The sequence below is a fragment of the Triticum dicoccoides genome, chromosome 2B, assembly GCF_002162155.2.
Source record: "Triticum dicoccoides isolate Atlit2015 ecotype Zavitan chromosome 2B, WEW_v2.0, whole genome shotgun sequence".
NCBI classification, from domain to species: Eukaryota; Viridiplantae; Streptophyta; class Magnoliopsida; order Poales; family Poaceae; genus Triticum; species Triticum dicoccoides.
In genome coordinates this window covers 248,674,830-248,691,285 of record NC_041383.1, presented here as the reverse complement: position 1 = coordinate 248,691,285, position 16,456 = coordinate 248,674,830, and the positions used below count along the sequence as shown (strand labels likewise).

At 42.0% G+C, this 16,456-nt stretch overlaps 1 protein-coding gene across 1 annotated transcript; it reads right to left on the bottom strand.

The window, feature by feature from the left end:
* Positions 1–598: 598 nt before the first annotated feature.
* Positions 599–4,425, bottom strand: LOC119363347 (equilibrative nucleotide transporter 3-like). Its single transcript, XM_037628686.1, has 10 exons — positions 4,309–4,425; positions 3,443–3,522; positions 3,225–3,329; positions 2,683–2,838; positions 2,444–2,587; positions 2,229–2,334; positions 1,730–1,905; positions 1,483–1,643; positions 1,126–1,384; positions 599–975 (listed from the first exon to the last, which is right to left on the bottom strand). The coding sequence occupies exons 2-10, from the start codon at positions 3,482–3,484 to the stop codon at positions 868–870; spliced, it is 1,257 nt and encodes a 418-aa protein (XP_037484583.1). The 5' UTR covers positions 3,485–3,522; positions 4,309–4,425; the 3' UTR covers positions 599–867.
* Between the last annotated feature and the right edge of the window lie 12,031 nt (positions 4,426–16,456).

Here is a 16,456-nt window from a genome sequence, read left to right as displayed (position 1 = left end):
TTTATGCGCGTCAAACAAAAAGGTTGGTTCTTTTTTTTTGAATAAAGACACCCAAAGGGCATCTTAAATCTGATTATCATCGAGGAAAACAAAGGCCAGTACAAAGGATAGACAATTGGACGTAGAACGACCAGTAAAAAATAAAATTACAATAAAAAGCATACTAGTCTTCTTCTTCCTCTGATTGTACGCTGCCCGCCGGTGATTGAAAATTGCACTGAACCAACAGCAAAGAAAAGCAAGACCTGCAAATGCCCTCGTCACACAAGGCTTTGAAGACCGCAATAGCCACTCGCCCCTTGAGACGAGATCTAAAAGTCGTTGAAGCAGAAAAAGGTTGGTTCTCGGCAGAAAGAACTCCTTTCAATGTTACATTGCCTTGGATAATGAGTTGTTTTAGGTTTGGTGAGTTTAATTATTAGTTTCTCTTCTTTTATCTCTCACTGGTTAGAACCAACCATTAATATTTTAAGATGACATAAGCTCGCTTTATCGTGGCACTATAATTGGACCTAACTCCACTATTTATTTCAGACTTGTGGTTAAGATAAATTTGATGTTTTGGTTCAACGAGTCATGAATATGCCGTCCAATATGGTAAGCAGGGGAAGACAGCCCTAGGGGCTAAACATAAAAGGGAAGCTAGAAAGGATACATCGCATGTCGCAGCAAAGTTATTTACAAACATGAACAGATTAACATTTAAAATCTCTTTTGAGAAACCACTCGGAATACACCACTGTACTGCAGTATCCTTGTTTCGGCAACCACCTATCTACCTATGGAGCAAGAAAGACCGCCAGCATTAGCGCGCTTCCCACCCGACACCGAACGAATCGCGCAGACCGAACAGCGGAGAGTGCTCGACTACCAGCCCTTGCCTATCAGCCACATCCAGTCGAGCACGACGCCGGAGAATATGCCGCCGAGGAGGCACACCACGAGCACGTTCCCCAGAGCGTTCTGCTCCGGCCCCTGCACAACCAAAAAAACAATGTTCAACATACAGCTCAGATCCTCATGACAAACATTTACTGTACTACGATGTTTGCATCGACAAGGAACAAACGTTTTCTTTCTGAACACTGCATTACGATGTTTGAATCGGCGAGGAAGGAGACTTGCCTTGTACCCATTTGGCGCTTCAGCGAGGACGCACACGGTGAGGTAGCCATTGGTCAGTCCCAGAAAGGACGTGAGGAAGATCATGTACCCTTGGTCGCCATACTTGGCCGTGAAGTAGAACGCAGGGATGAACAGGAAGCGCGCCAAGATGGCGACCATCAGGCCCTTCCGGTTCGTCAGCTTCAGGCATTTGATCAGTGGTATGTACCTACCAATCAGATCTAACACATTGTACATCGTGATCAGCACAAGTGCGTACCTGAATTTTATCAGAACAATGACATGTCAGATACTGGACAATACTCCCAGGTAAATTCTGCAGAAGTAGGTGCCAGGTACAAGTGCAAGAAAGATTACCATGTTCCCAGGCCATGTGATCCAGTATCTTCCGATAAAAATCCAGGGAAGATTGATAGAGTCAAGACATATATCAGGAAGATATCCAAAGCATAGTCTATATTCTGCATCAGCAGCTCCTTGGTGCTTAAACGTTCGTGCTTTTGGGGATCCTCCTCAACCTGTGAATCAGTATATCAACATTTCATTCTCATGGCAAAGTCGTAGAAGATTCATTGTAGGCATTGGTATGATCAGAGAGACAAACCTGCCTATCTTGATCAGTTTTGATTCCTGCAGCAGCAAGGTCGCTGCCAACAGTCTTGCTCCCTTCAGAGGCTGCCTTTTGGCGGTAGTACTTCACGATGGGTAATTTGGGAAAGACAAATGCGTATAGGAGGAGGCAAGCTAGCTCGAACATGCATGTTACCGAGAAGAATAGCACTGCACAAAAAATCATACATGAATTGGTTATGCACATGCATGGTGCGATATTTTAGGAGATCTGCAAGTAAGATTGTACCAAGCACCTAAACATTCTAGTAGAAAGTTATATGAGCAAGTTCTGAAATGGATTTCTTCACGTTGTCACTGATGACTGTTACGATCATAGTGGATTTATAGCATTCTGCTATTCTTAAATTTTTATCACAATTTTACTGAATCTGCATTTGTTGATGAGATTGGGCTGTGTGCTCATATAGGTTGGCAGAGATGTCTCGCATTATCCAAAAATAATAATATACATTGATGAGATTTCGACGTACTAGCTCCATTTCGAAGACCATTTTGTGAGTTCTCGAAAGCTGCCTTTGTAATTAGTCTCAAAGCTGATGTTATAACTCCTGATGCAGCCAAGCCTGACAGGAAGGACTGCAATTCCAATAGATGATTTACGTCATGAAAGGTAAATTATTCTCAGTCTGAGACATGAAAAAGTTAACCAAACATCACAAAGTACAATTATAGACCAAAAAGTAACCTGAATGAACTCCGGGCACATCAAAGAAAGGTCGCCAACCAAGCCACCTTGAACAAGCGCATCAGATGTCCCAAAAAAGGCACTGATTATGCATACACCAATGTATGCTGGAATTCCACCATGTCCTTTAGTACCAACGTCCAGCTGCAATAAGAAAAATGATTTACATGAGCTGCCATACTGGCACATCAATGTTATTCTTTTCCTTCCAGGCAAAAGGCAATACCCAATATACTTACCAATATTAACGCGAAAGAGCTAAGGAAGAAAAGTGCAAAACCAGCTAGGTTTCTCTTCCTCGTGTTCATCGTTGCTTCATAGTATGCAAAGAAGCAGGTGAGTCCAAAGGCAAAAGGCTGGTATACTAGTGTAAGAACTCTTGTCGGATGGTAATTCTGCAGATAGATATCGTAGGTCAAATGTCATTGTACGTAATAAAATCTGAATGTTTGAAACACAACAAATTCTGCAAAACGAAGGGATCAAATCGGCATCTCAGTTCAACAAGTTTAGACAGTGTAAGGTAGAAATGATAAACCGCGTCATTAAAATGAGTAAAACTAACAATTCTTAATTTACCCAAACACTCCAAGCGAATCGAGAAGGACGGTTTTTAGCTTATATAAAAAGAAGTGCTAGAATTATGCTACTGAATACTGGCTTCATTCAAAGCATCAATTAAACAATCTACTGCAACATTCGGAGAAAAGGAAGGAGGCACATTTTTGCATACAGATTTCAATAAAAAAAGATCAACTGAGTTTCACAAACAAGCACATACCGGGAACAGAGAGACATAGTAATCCTCGATGGTAAGCATGCTGTTCCAGGCAAATAGGCTTCCATTTCCCAAGAAAAAACAGACAACTATACCCCAGAACTTCCCCTGTCAAACACAACCAAAAGTAGCAGCAGTCAGTAAAAAATCATCAAATCAAAGTTAAGAATAGTATATACTACAAGAACCATCAAATGAACTCGCAGAACGAAAGAAAGTACCTTAACTGCAGCTTCCCCGCCACCTGCTACCTCGAGGCCCATGATAACCGAGCTCACCTGCCTAACCAAAGGCGGCAGTACTGCAAAGAGTTGTATGTAACTGGTTCAGAAATCAGGACTAAACAGGGCATGAAACTGGTGTTTCAACACCTGAAGATTTCGTTCGCCAGAGTTCATAGAAAGAAAGACGTCTGCGCAAGCAAAACTTTGGCTCCGCGACACAGTTCATTGCAAGATGATAGACACTTGCACACAACATGAAACTAATTCGTTTCTCACAAAAAACAAGAAACTAATTCCGCTATCTGACTTTATAGAAGTGTCTAAATCCGCAGGTATCTAAAACTGGAGTTGAACCTTCAAGGCACAGATTCCCCGGTCACTTGTAGCAGGAATCCAGGCCCCGGGACCTAAGAAACGACCAATTCACGCCATGAATCCGATTTAGCGCCGCCAGGATTATAGCCGTTCCATCTTTGTCTCAGCGGCGGGCTTCGTTGGAAACTCCATTACGGCATCAACGCAGATCGACCTCGTGCGAGCATGATGGAACGATGACGGGTGGACTACGGACAGCACGCAGCAACCAAATCGGCAAGTAATAGCGCATTGATTCGGGTTATGATTGCTCACTGCCCGAGAAAAGAAAGAATCGATCCCCAAGAACCCATCCAACCCCAATCAAACTACTAGGATTAATTGCAAAAAGAAAAAAGAAAAACCCAATCCAAGACAGTCGAGTACAAGCAGGCCTCGTTGGTTGGACCCCGTCGCCGTCGGGTTGCAAGGAAAAAACGAATGGAGACCGGGATGGGACGAGGAACTCAGAGAAGAAGAGGCGGGTTACGGGAGAGCAGAGCACTGACCGGAGGGAGGAGGAGCGACCTGATCTCCGGCACGGAGCGCGCGGCGGCCGGCGGTGGCGGCCAAGGCGAGGGGAGGAGGCGGGGCGGGATCTGTGGGCTCGTGGTCCGTGCGGCCGTATATATAGTGGCTGTTGAGATTTACGAATGCCAGTTGAGATTTACGTGGGAATCTTTTAACTCTCGTTGACAGCTCGCTCGTGGGAATCTTTGAGTATCCTCAGGCCAACGTGTGTGACGTGCGGGCACCGGGATCAGTCGGCGCATGAGTTCATCCGGAAGAAGTATTAGACGGCGACAAATTGCTGGATAGGATAATCGGACGGCGTAGCCGTTCAGACTGTCTGCCTGGCGCGTGTTCCTACTAAGAAGTCCACCGGCGCGTGTTCGCGGGATTATTTTAGCAGTATAGGATAGGACGCAACCAAAGGGCGCGACCCCTTTTTGCGCTCCTTCAAACTCTGTTGCTCCTGTTCAAAAAAGAAAAACTCTGTTGCCAATGTTCTCCTCTCCCCGTTCAAATTATGATGTTAGAAGCATCTACAGTCGACTTGGCACATCCGACCCTCTAAGAGCATCTACAGCCACATATGACAAATATGACCCCTTAATCGTCCGCGAGCGCGTTCGCGGACAGTGACCGGACACGCCTTAAATTTCACTTGTGGCATACAGACATCTCATACTAGATCCTCAAATCCATACAAAGACATGCAAACTAAAATAAACCGACGTGCTACGTCGATCAACTAGCTACTCGTCGTCGGAGATGTCGACGATCTTTGTCCCCGGCTCCGGTAGCATGGGGGGCAGCTGCAGCTCCGCCTCCTCTGGTACCTCCGGCTGCTCCGCTCCGACCTCCTCCGTCTCTATCTCCACGTCGAGCTCGTCGAAGAGCGCGTCGGTCTTCGCCTGCCGCCGCAGGAGGAACGCCCGATTGGCCTCCACATAGGCCTCATCCTGGATGGACTCCAGGATGGCCTGCTGCTCGGCCATTGATACATCCATTTTGCATCATGCTTTTATATTGATATTTATTGCATTATGGGCTGTTATTACACATTCTAGCACAATACTTATGTCTTTTCTCTCTTATTTTATAAGGTTTACATGAAGAGGGAGAACGCCGGCAACTGGAATTCTGGGCTGGAAAAGGAGCAAATATTATAGACTTATTCTGCACAGCTCCAAAAGTCATGAAACTTCACGGAGAGTCATTTTGAAATTAATAAAAAATATTGGGCGAAGAAAGCACCAGAGGGGGCCACCTACCATCCACAAGGATGGGGGCGCGCCCTACCCCTGGGCGCGCCCCTGCCTTGTGGGCCACCTGGCACGCCCTCGATGCCCATATTCTACTATATGGTGTGTTTTGACCTGGAAAAAAATCAGAAAAAAGCTTTCGGGAGAAGCATCGCCGTCTCGAGGCGGAACATGGGCAGAACCAATCTAGGGCTCTGGCGGAGCTGTTCTGCCGAGGAAATTTCCCTCCGGGAGGGCGAAATCGAAGCAATCGTCATCACCAACGATCCTCTCATCGAGAGGGGGTCAAATCTCCATCAACATCTTCACCAGCACCATCTCCTCTCAAACCCTAGTTCATCTCTTGTATCCGATCTCTGTCTCAAAACCTCATATTGGTACTTGTGGGTTGCTAGTGGTGTTGATTACTCCTTGTAGTTGATGCTAGTTAGTTTATTCGGTGGAAGATCATATGTTCACATCCTTAATGATAATTAATAATCCTCTGATTATGAACATGAATATGCTTTGTGAGTAGTTATGTTTGTTCCTGAGGACATGAGAGAAGTCTTGCTATAAGTAATCATGTGAATTTGGTATTCGTTGGATATTTGGATGAGATGTATGTTTTCTCTCCTCTAGTGATGTTATGTGAACGTCGACTACATGACACTTCACCATGTTTTGGGCCTAGGGGAAGACATTGGGAAGTAATAAGTAGATGATGGGTTGCTAGAGTGACATAAGCTTAAACCCTAGTTTATGCGGTGCTTCGTAAGGGGCTGATTTGGATCCACATGTTTAATGATATGGTTAGATTTATCTTAATTCTTCTTTCATAGTTGTGGATGCTTGTGAGAGGGCTTAATCATAAGTGGGAGGTTTGTCCAAGGAAGGGCAGCACCCAAGCACCGGTCCACCCACATATCAAATTATCAAAGTAACGAACGCGAATCATATGAGCATGATGAAAACTAGCTTGACAGTAATTCCCATATGTCCTCGGGAGCGCTTTGCTTTATATAAGAGTTCACCCAGGCTTGTCCTTTGCTACAAGAAGGATTGGCCACCTTGTTGCACCTTAGTTACTTTTGTTACTTGTTAGTCATTACGAATTATCTTATCACACAACTATTTGTTACCGATAATTTTAGTGCTTGCAGAGAATACCTTGCTGAAAACTACTTGTCATTTCCTTCTGCTCCTCATTGGGTTCGACACTCTTACTTATCGAAAGGACTACGATAGATCCCCTATACTTGTGGGTCATCAAGATTCTTTTCTGACGCCGTTGCTAGGGAGTGAAGCGCCTTTGGTAAGTGGAATTTGGTAAGAAAACATTTATATAGTGTGCTGAAATTTACTGTCAATTGTTACTATGGAAAATAATTCTTTGAGGGGCTTGTTCGGGGTATCTTCACATCGACCGGAAGAGCAAAGAGTTGCTCCTCAACCTACTGCACCTACTGAAAATATTTATTATGAAATTCCTTCGGTTATGTTAGAGAAACTGCTAGCTAATCCTTATGCAGGAGATGGAACATTACATCCTGATATGCACCTAATCTATGTGGATGAAGTTTGTGGATTATTTAAGCTTGCAGGTGTGCCCGAGGATGATGTCAACAAGAAGGTCTTCCCTTTTATCTTTGAAGGGAAAGGCATTGACATGGTATAGGCTATGTGATGATATTGGATCATGGAACTACAACCGATTGAAATTGAAATTTCATCAGAAGTTTTATCCTATGCATCTGGTTCATCGGGATCAGAATTATATATATAATTTTTGGCCTCATGAAGGAGAAAGTATCGCTCAAGCCTGGGGAGGCTTAAGTCAATGTTATATTCATGCCCCAATCATGAGCTTTCAAGAGAAATTACTATTCAGAATTTTTATGCTCGGCTTTCTCATAATGATCGATCCATGCTCGATACTTCTTATACTGGTTATTTTATGAAGAAGGATATTGAATTCAAATCGGATTTATTGGAAAGAATTAAATGCAACTCTGAAGATTTGGAACTCAAAGAAGGTAAGAAGTCAGGTATAAACCTTAAATTTGATTGTGTTAAATCTTTTATGAATACCGATGCCTTTCATGATTTTAGCACTAAATATGGACTTGACTCTGAGATAGTAGCTTCTTTCTGTGAATCATTTGCTACTCATGTTGATCTCCCTAAGGATAAGTGGTTTAAATATCATCCTCCCATTGAAGTGAAAGTAGTAGAACCTATTAAAGTTGAAGAAGAAACTATTACTTATAATGTTGATCCTATTGTTCCCACTGCTTATATTGAGAAACCACCTTTTCTTGTTAGAATAAAGAATCATGCTAGAACTTCAACTGTGGTTCGTAAGAGTTATACTAGAACACCTACACCCCTTGGGCAAATTAAAGTTGAACCTAGTATTTATATGGTTAAAGATCTCTTGGTTGATAACATTGATGGGCATGTTATTTTTTTCTGTGATGAAGCTGTTAGGATTGCTAAACCTAATGTTAAAGATAGACATAGACCTATTGTTGGCATGCTTGTTTATGTTAAAATAGGAGATCATTGTTATCATGGCTTATGTGATGTTGGTGCTAGTGTGAGTGCAATACCTTATACCTTATACCAAGAAATTATGAATGATATTGCACCTGCTGAGATAGAAGATATTAATGTTACTATTAAGCTTGCCAATAGAGATACTATATCACCAACCGGGATAGTTAGAAATGTTGAAGTCTTGTGTGGGAAAATTAAATACCCTACTGATTTTCTTGTTCTTGGTTCCCCACAAGATGTGTTTTGTCGCATTATATTTGGTAGACCCTTCTTGAATACTGTTAATGAAGGAAATATGCCCTAGAGGCAATAATAAAGTTTTTATTTTATATTTCCTTATTCATTATAAAGGTTTATTATTCATGCTAGAATTTTATTGATCGGAAACCTTAATACACGTGTGAATACATAAACAAACAACGTGTCCCTAGTGAGCCTCTACTTGACTAGCTCGTTGATCAAAGATGGTTAAGGTTTTCTAACCATGGACATGAGTTGTCATTTGATAACGGGATCACATCATTAGGAGAATGATGTGATGGACAGAACCCATCCGTCAGCTTAGCATAATGATCGTTCAGTTTTATTGCTATTGCTTTCTTCATGTCAAATACATATTCCTTCGACTGTGAGATTATGCAACTCTCGGATCCCAGAGGAATGCCTTGTGTGCTATCAAACGTTACAACATAACTAGGTGATTATAAAGATGCTCTACAGGTATCTCCGAAGGTGTCTATTCACTCGGCATAGATCAAGATTAGGATTTGTCACTCCAAGTATCGGAGAGGTATCTCTGGGCCCTCTTGGTAATACACATCATAAGCTTGCAAGCAAACGACTAAGGAGTTAGTCACGATATGATGTATTACGGAATGAGTAAAGAGACTTGCCGGTAATGAGATTGAACTAGGTATGAATATACCGACGATCGAATCTCGGGCAACTAACATAGCGATGGACAAAGGGAATTACGTATGTTGTCATAACGGTTCGCCCGATAAAGATCTTTGTAGAATCTTTGGGAGCCAATATGAGCATCTAGGTTCCACTATTAGTTATTGACCGGAGAAGCGTCTTGGTCATGTCTACATAGTTCTCAAACACGTAGGGTCCTCACGCTTAACGTTTGATGGGGATATTGTATTATATGAGTTATGTGATTTGGTGACTAAATGTTGTTTAGAGTCCCGAATGAGATCATGGACATGACGAGGAGTCTCTAAATGGTTGAGAGGTAAAGATTGATATATAGTACGATGGTATTCAGACACCGGAAGTGTTCCGGAGGGTACTGGGTACATATCGGATCACCGGAAGGGGTTCCGAGCACTCCCGGCAAAAGATATGGGCCTTATGGGCCAAGAGGGGAAACACACCAGCCACAAGGGGCTGGTGAACCCCCCATATGGGCCGGCCAAAGAGGAGAAGGAAAGAGGTGAAGGGAAAAAGGAAAAGTAGGAAGTACTACTTCCCTCTCCCCCCTTTGTTTCCCCTTCCGGCAATTTATGGAAGGGGGGCGCCACTTGGGAAAAACCCAAGTAGGATTCGGATCCTACTTGGGGCACCCCATGGCTGCCTTCCCTCTCCCTTCAACCTATATATATGTGAGGGGGCGCCCTAGCACAACACAACATCAATTGTTAGCCGTGTGCGGTGCCCCCCTCCACAGTTTACACCCTCGGTCATATTCTCGTGGTGCTTAGGCGAAGCTCTGCAAGGATCACTTCACCATCACTGTCACCACGCCATCGTGCTGACGGAACTCATCTACTACCTCGACACCTTGCTAGATCAAGAAGGCGAGGGACGTCACCGAGCTGAACGTATGCAGAACTCGGAGGTGCCGTACGTTCGGTGCTTGATCGGTCGGAGCTAGAAGAAGTTCGACTAAATCAACCACGTTGTCAAACGCTTCTGCTTACGGTCTAAGAGGATACATATACACACTCTCTCCCCCTCGTTGCTATGCATCTCCTAGATAGATCTTGTGTGAGCATAGGAACATTTTTGAAATTGCATGCTACGTTCGCCTACAGTTAATGCTAAGATAGACTGTGAGAAAGATGTTGTTATTGTCGGTTTAGGGGATATGTCTCATGATTTTAATATTTCTAAATTTTGTAGACAACACCATGATAAAGAATTGCCTAGTAAGGATGAAATATTGCTCTTGCTTCTATTTCCGTGCCTCCTATTGATCCTTTAGAACAATATTTGCTAGACCATGAAAATGATATGTTTATGAATGAAAGAAAGGAATTAGATGAAATATTCTTTAATCAAGGACCTATTTTGAAACACAATTTTTCCTGTTGAAATCCTTGGGGATCCTCCTCCACCCAAGGGTGATCCCATGTTTGAGCTTAAATAATTACCTGATACTTTGAAATATGTTTATCTTGATAAAAAATATATATATCCATGTTATTATCAGTGCTAACCTTTCAGAGCATGAAGAAAAGAAATTATTTAAAACTCTATAGAAGCATCGTGCCGCTATTTGATATACTCTTGATGATTTTAAGGGCATTAGTCCCACTCTATGTGAGCACAAAATTAATATGGAGCCTGATGCTAAACCAGTTGTTGATCACCAACGATGGTTAAATCCTAAGATGAAAGAAGTGGTAAGAAATGAAATACTAAAGCTTCCGGAGGCAGATATAATTTATCCTATTGCTGATAGTAGATGGGTAAGTCCCGTTCATTGTGTCCCTAAGAAGGGAGGTACTACTGTTGTTCCCAACGATAAGAATGAATTAATTCTACAAAGAGTTGTTATAGGTTATAGAATGGTAATTTATTTTCGCAAATTAAATAAAGCTACTAGAAAAGATCACCCTTTACCTTTCGTTGATCAAATGCTAGAAAGACTATCCAGACATACACATTTTTGCTTTCTAGATGGTTATTCTGTTTTTTCTCAAATACTTGTGTCAAAAGAGGACCAAGAAAAGACCACTTTTACTTGCCCTTTTGGTACTTTTGCTTATAGACGTATGTCTTTTAGTTTATGCAATGCACCTGCTACCTTTCAAAGATGTATGACTGTTATATTCTCTGACTTTTGTGAAAAGATTGTTAAGGTTTTCATGGATGATTTCTCTGTTTATGGAACTTCTTTTGATGATTGCTTAAGCAACCTTGATCGAGTTTTGCAGAGATGTGAAGAAACTAATCTTGTTTTCAATTGGGAGCAGTGCCACTTTACGATTAATGAAGGTATTGTCTTGGGGCATAAAATTTCTGAAAGAGGTATTGAAGTGGATAAAGCTAAAGTAGACGCTATTGAAAAGATGTTGTGTCCTAAAGATATCAAAGGTATAAGAAGTTTTCTTGGTCATGATGGTTTCTATAAGAGGTTTATTAAAGACTTCTCTAAAATTTCTAGGCCTCTCACTAATCTCTTGCAAAAAGATGTTCTTTTTGTTTTTGATGATGATTGTATAGAAGCATTTGAAATACTTAAGAAAGCCTTGATATATGCTCCTATTGTTCAGCTACCTAATTGGAATTTACCCTTTGAAATTATGTGTGATGCTACTGATTATGTTGTTGGAGCTGTTCTAGGGCAAAGAGTTGATAAGAAATTGAATGTTATCCATTATGCTAGTAAAACTCTAGACAGTGCCTAGAGAAATTATGCTACTACTGAAAATTAATTTTTAGTAGTTGTTTTTTCTTGTGATAAGTTCAGATCTTATATTGTTGATTCCAAAGTAACTGTTCACACTGATCATGCTGCTATTAAATATCTTATGGAAAAGAAAGATGCTAAACCTAGACTTATTAGATGGGTTCTCTTGCTGCAAGAATTTGATTTGCATATTATTGATAGAAAAGGAGCTGCGAACACCATTGCAGACAACTTGTCTAGGTTAGAGAATGTTCTTGATGACCCACTATCTATTGATGATAGTTTCCCTGATGAGTAATTAGCTGTCATAAATGCTTCTCGTAATACTCCATGGTATGCCGATTATGCTAATTACATTGTTGCTAAACTTATACCACCTAGTTTCACTTACCAGCAAAAGAAAAAGTTTTTCTATGATTTAACACATTACTTTTGGGATGACCCACACCTTTATAAAGAAGGAGTAGATGGTGTTATTAGATGTTGTGTATCTGGGCATGACCAGGAACATATCCTACGCAAGTGCCGCTCCGAGTCTTACGGAGGACACTATGCTACTACTGAAAAAGAATTCTTAGTAGTTGTATTTGCTTGTGATAAGTTCAGACCTTATATTGTTGATTCTAAAGTTACTATTCACACTGATCATGCTGCTATTAAATATCTTATGGAAAAGAAAGATGCTAAGCCTAGACTTATTAGATGGGTTCTCCTGCTCCAAGAATTTGATTTGCATATTATTGATAGAAAGGGAGCTGAGAACCCCGTTCCAGACAACTTGTCTAGGTTAGAGAATGTTCTTGATGACCCACTACCTATTGATGATAGCTTTCTTGATGAACAATTAGCGGTCATTAATGCTTCTCATATTGCTCCATGGTATGCTGATTATGCTAATTACATTGTTGCTAAATTTATACCACCTAGTTTCACATACCAGCAAAAGAAAAAGTTCTTTTATGATTTAAGACATTACTTCTAGGATGACCCACACCTTTACAAAGAAGGAGTAGATGGTGTTATTAGACATTGTGTACCTAAGCATGAACAGGAACAAACCCTACGCAAGTGTCACTCCGAACCATATGGAGGACACCACACTGGAGATAGAACTGCACACAAGCTATTGCAATCTAATTTTTATTGGCCTACTCTCTTCAATGATGCTCGTGAGTTTGTCTTGTCTTGTGATAAATGTCAGAGAATTGGTAATATTAGTAGACGTCAGGAAATGCCTATGAATTGTTCACTTGTTATTGAACCGTTTGATGGTTGGGGCTTTGATTATATGAGACCTTTTCCTTCCTCTAATGGGTATACACATATTTTAGTTGTTGTTGATTACGTTACTAAGTGGGTAGAAGTTATTCCAACTAGTAGGTGATGATCATAACACTTCTATTAAAATGCTTAAAGAAGTTATTTTCCCGAGGTTTGGAGTCCCTAGATATTTAATCACTGATGGTGGTTCACATTTTATTCATGGTGCTTTCCGTAAATTTCTTGCTAAATATGATATCAACCATAGAATTGCATCTCCATATCATGCTCAGTCTAGTGGTCAAGTAGAGTTGAGCAATAGAGAGATTAAATTGATTTTGCAAAAGACTGTTAATAGATTTAGAAACAATTGGTCTAAGAAACTTGATGATGCATTATGGGTCTATAGAACTGCTTATAAAAACCCTATGGGTATGTCTCCATATAAAGTGGTTTATGGAAAGGCTTGTCACTTACCTCTTGAACTAGAACATAAAGCTTATTGGGAAATCCAAGAGCTCAACTATTGAAAGAACATGCGGTGCCCCCATGTTTGGTTTTGGTAATTGATGACAATCTCTATGGACTAATGGTTGTATTGATTTATATTTGAAGGATTTGTCCATAGGCTTTTCTTGAAGTCCATGTGTTGGTTTCAAGGAGTTTATGAGTTGACCAAGGTGCTATTAAGGAATTATCCAAAGATTGGTCATGCGAGTGTTGAGCTTATTGCAAGCATGTCTTGAAGAAGAAGGTTGTGTGATCATTCATGTTTACCTTCAATACATCATCCAAATGAAGAGAGTTTCAAAGATTCAAGGTTGATCAAGACTAAGTCAATAGTGAATCAAGTTGATTAACTCACAAAGCGTAGAAGATGTATCGAGAGGGATCAATTGATCCCATGGTATGGTAAGCATTGTCCATTGCACTTTGTGTACTAACCCATGGTCTATGTGAGAGTTCTATGTGGGGTTAGGAACGTATCCATGGGCTTGCATCAAGAGGAAGATATCATACAACCCATGGAAAGGATGACATCAAGTGGTGATCGTCATCAAGATTGCCGTGTGCAAGTTCAAGTGGAGCATCACGAAGAGATCAAGTGCTTGAATCTTTCCATCCATTGTGGTGTCAATGGACTTGTGAAGATGAGCCAAAGAGTGGCTCACCCATAGTGGACTATGGGGGAGCAATCATCTAGTCTTCATCGAGCCAACACAATCAAGAAAGGTGGTCCAACTTGAGGGAGTGAAGATTGTCATCATCTAGCTCAAGTGGACCATGTGCAAGGCAAAGGTTTGCCCTTGATAGATTTTCTATTTTACCGGTCTCATGGTAGTTGTGGGAGACCGGGTTATAGGATCGATTGCCGTAATATCAAGGGGGGCTCTCGATGAGTTGCTTGATCGTATCATTCGTAGAGAGCTCAAACCATTGCATCCTTGCATCATGTTTCTTGGTTCTTGTTTGATTCTCTTTGTGAGTCTTAGATCTTATGGTCATCTTGATGACAAGCTTGAGTTCATCGAAAACGGAGTTTGCATGCGTCTTCTATGATGTTTTCGGTGTTGGAGGTTTTACCGGTCTTCTCCGAGGAAGGGTTCTCACCATTTTATTTTGGGCCTTTTCTCATTTGATTATTATTGGTATTTATATTAAGATTGTGTTAGCCCTTGTCGTTAGCTTTCCAACAAACTTGGTTTCGTTGAATTCGGAGTCCGTTTGCAAAAGTTGTGGCTGTTTTGGTGAAGGCTGCAGCGGTACTACCGCGACTAGAGCGGATGTAATTTTTTACTACCGCTCTAGAGCGGTACTACCGCGGCTCCTGAGCGGTAGTACTGCTCCAGAGCAGTACTAACGTGGCTCCTAAGCGGTAGTACCGCCCCGGACCAAAAACTCATGTTTTCTCTCTTGATTGGGCTGTTTTGAGCGTGCTAAGCGGTAGTACCGCTCCTCCAAGCGGTAGTGCCACTTGTGCACGACCTGAGCACATAACGGTTGGATTTGGGAGGTCCTATAAAAGGGGGTATTCTTCCCCATTGAACCTTATCCTTTTGAGCTTGTGTTCTTCCCCCATTGTTGACCTTCTTCGAGCTTGCTAACTCTCAATCCCTCCATGGATTCTTGCTAGTTTTTGAGGGAAAAGAGAGAGGAGATCTAGATCCACATTTCCACCAATCACTTTCTCCTCTATGTGAGGGGAACCCCTTGGATCTTGATCTTGGAGTTCTTGGTGTTCTCCTTCTTGTTCTTCCTCTCATTTTCCTCCCTAGCATTAGTTGCTTCGGTGGGATTTGAGAGAGAAGGACTTGGGCACTCCGTGTGCCCTTGCCATTGCATTTGGTGCATCGGTTTGAGTTCTCCACGGTGATACGTGGAAGTGAAGTTTGAGAAGCTTATTACTCTTGGGTGCTTGGTGCCCTTGAGCTTGTTCCTCTTGGGTGCTTGGGCGCCCTAGACGGTTGATGGTGTTCGGAGCTCAATCATTGTGGTGTAAAGCTCCGGGCAAGCGTCGGGGTCTCCAATTAGGTTGTGGAGATCGCCCCGAGCATCTTGACGGGTTCCGGTGACCGCCCCCAAGGGTTGCCAAAGTGTACGGGTTCGGTGACCGCCCCCAAGGGTTGCCATTTGTACGGGTTCGGTGACCGCCCTCAAGGGTCCCTTAGTGGAATCACGACATCTTGCATTGTGCGAGGGCGTGAGGAGATTACGGTGGCCCTAGTGGCTTCTTGGGGAGCATTATGCCTCCACACCGCTCCAAACGGAGATTAGCATCCGCAAGGGTGTGAACTTCGGGATACATCATCGTCTCCGCATGCCTCGGTTATCTCTTACCCGAGCCCTTTACTTATGCACTTTACTTTGTGATAGCCATATTGTTCTTTGTCATATATCTTGCTATCACATAGTTGCTTATCTTGCTTAGCATAAGTTGTTGGTGCACATAGGTGAGCCTAGTTTTTTTAGGTTTTGTGCTTGACAAATTAACCGTTAGGTTTATTGTTCAAGCCTAAACCGTAATTATTTTAAAGCGCCTATTCACCTCCCCCTCTAGCGACATCCTCGATATTTCAATTGGTATCAGAGCCTCGTCTCTCTTTGTTGGGCTTAACCGCCTAGAGAGTAAAGATGTCGACTAGGGGATTAGGGTTCTCTGACACTCTAGGTTTCGATGGCACAAATTTTGATGTTTGGGTAATTCGCATGCTTAATCTCTTTAGGGTCATGGACCCAAATTTAGAGCGAATTGTAGATATGGGTTTTTCTCCTCCAAAGGATCCCCAAAGATTATCTTTAGAGGATAAGAAAAACTCTTATCTCAATGCCCAAGCTTCTAATGTGCTTTTCGATGCTTTGAGAAATGTAGTTATATTTCAACTCATGCCGTTCCGGGATGCTCATGAGTTGTGGACAAAGCTTCAAGATAAATATGGCGTGTCCAAGTTT

Bases quoted from the DNA above. Each gene is read 5' to 3' on its own strand.
- LOC119363347 (XM_037628686.1), bottom strand. From the start codon at position 3,484: ATGGGCCTCGAGGTAGCAGGTGGCGGGGAAGCTGCAGTTAAG. The intron at 2,588-2,682 runs GTAAGTATATTG...TTCTTATTGCAG, and splicing joins GCTCTTTCGCGTTAATATTG to CTGGACGTTGGTACTAAAGG. The intron at 1,644-1,729 runs GTTTGTCTCTCT...ACTGATTCACAG, and splicing joins AAACTGATCAAGATAGGCAG to GTTGAGGAGGATCCCCAAAA.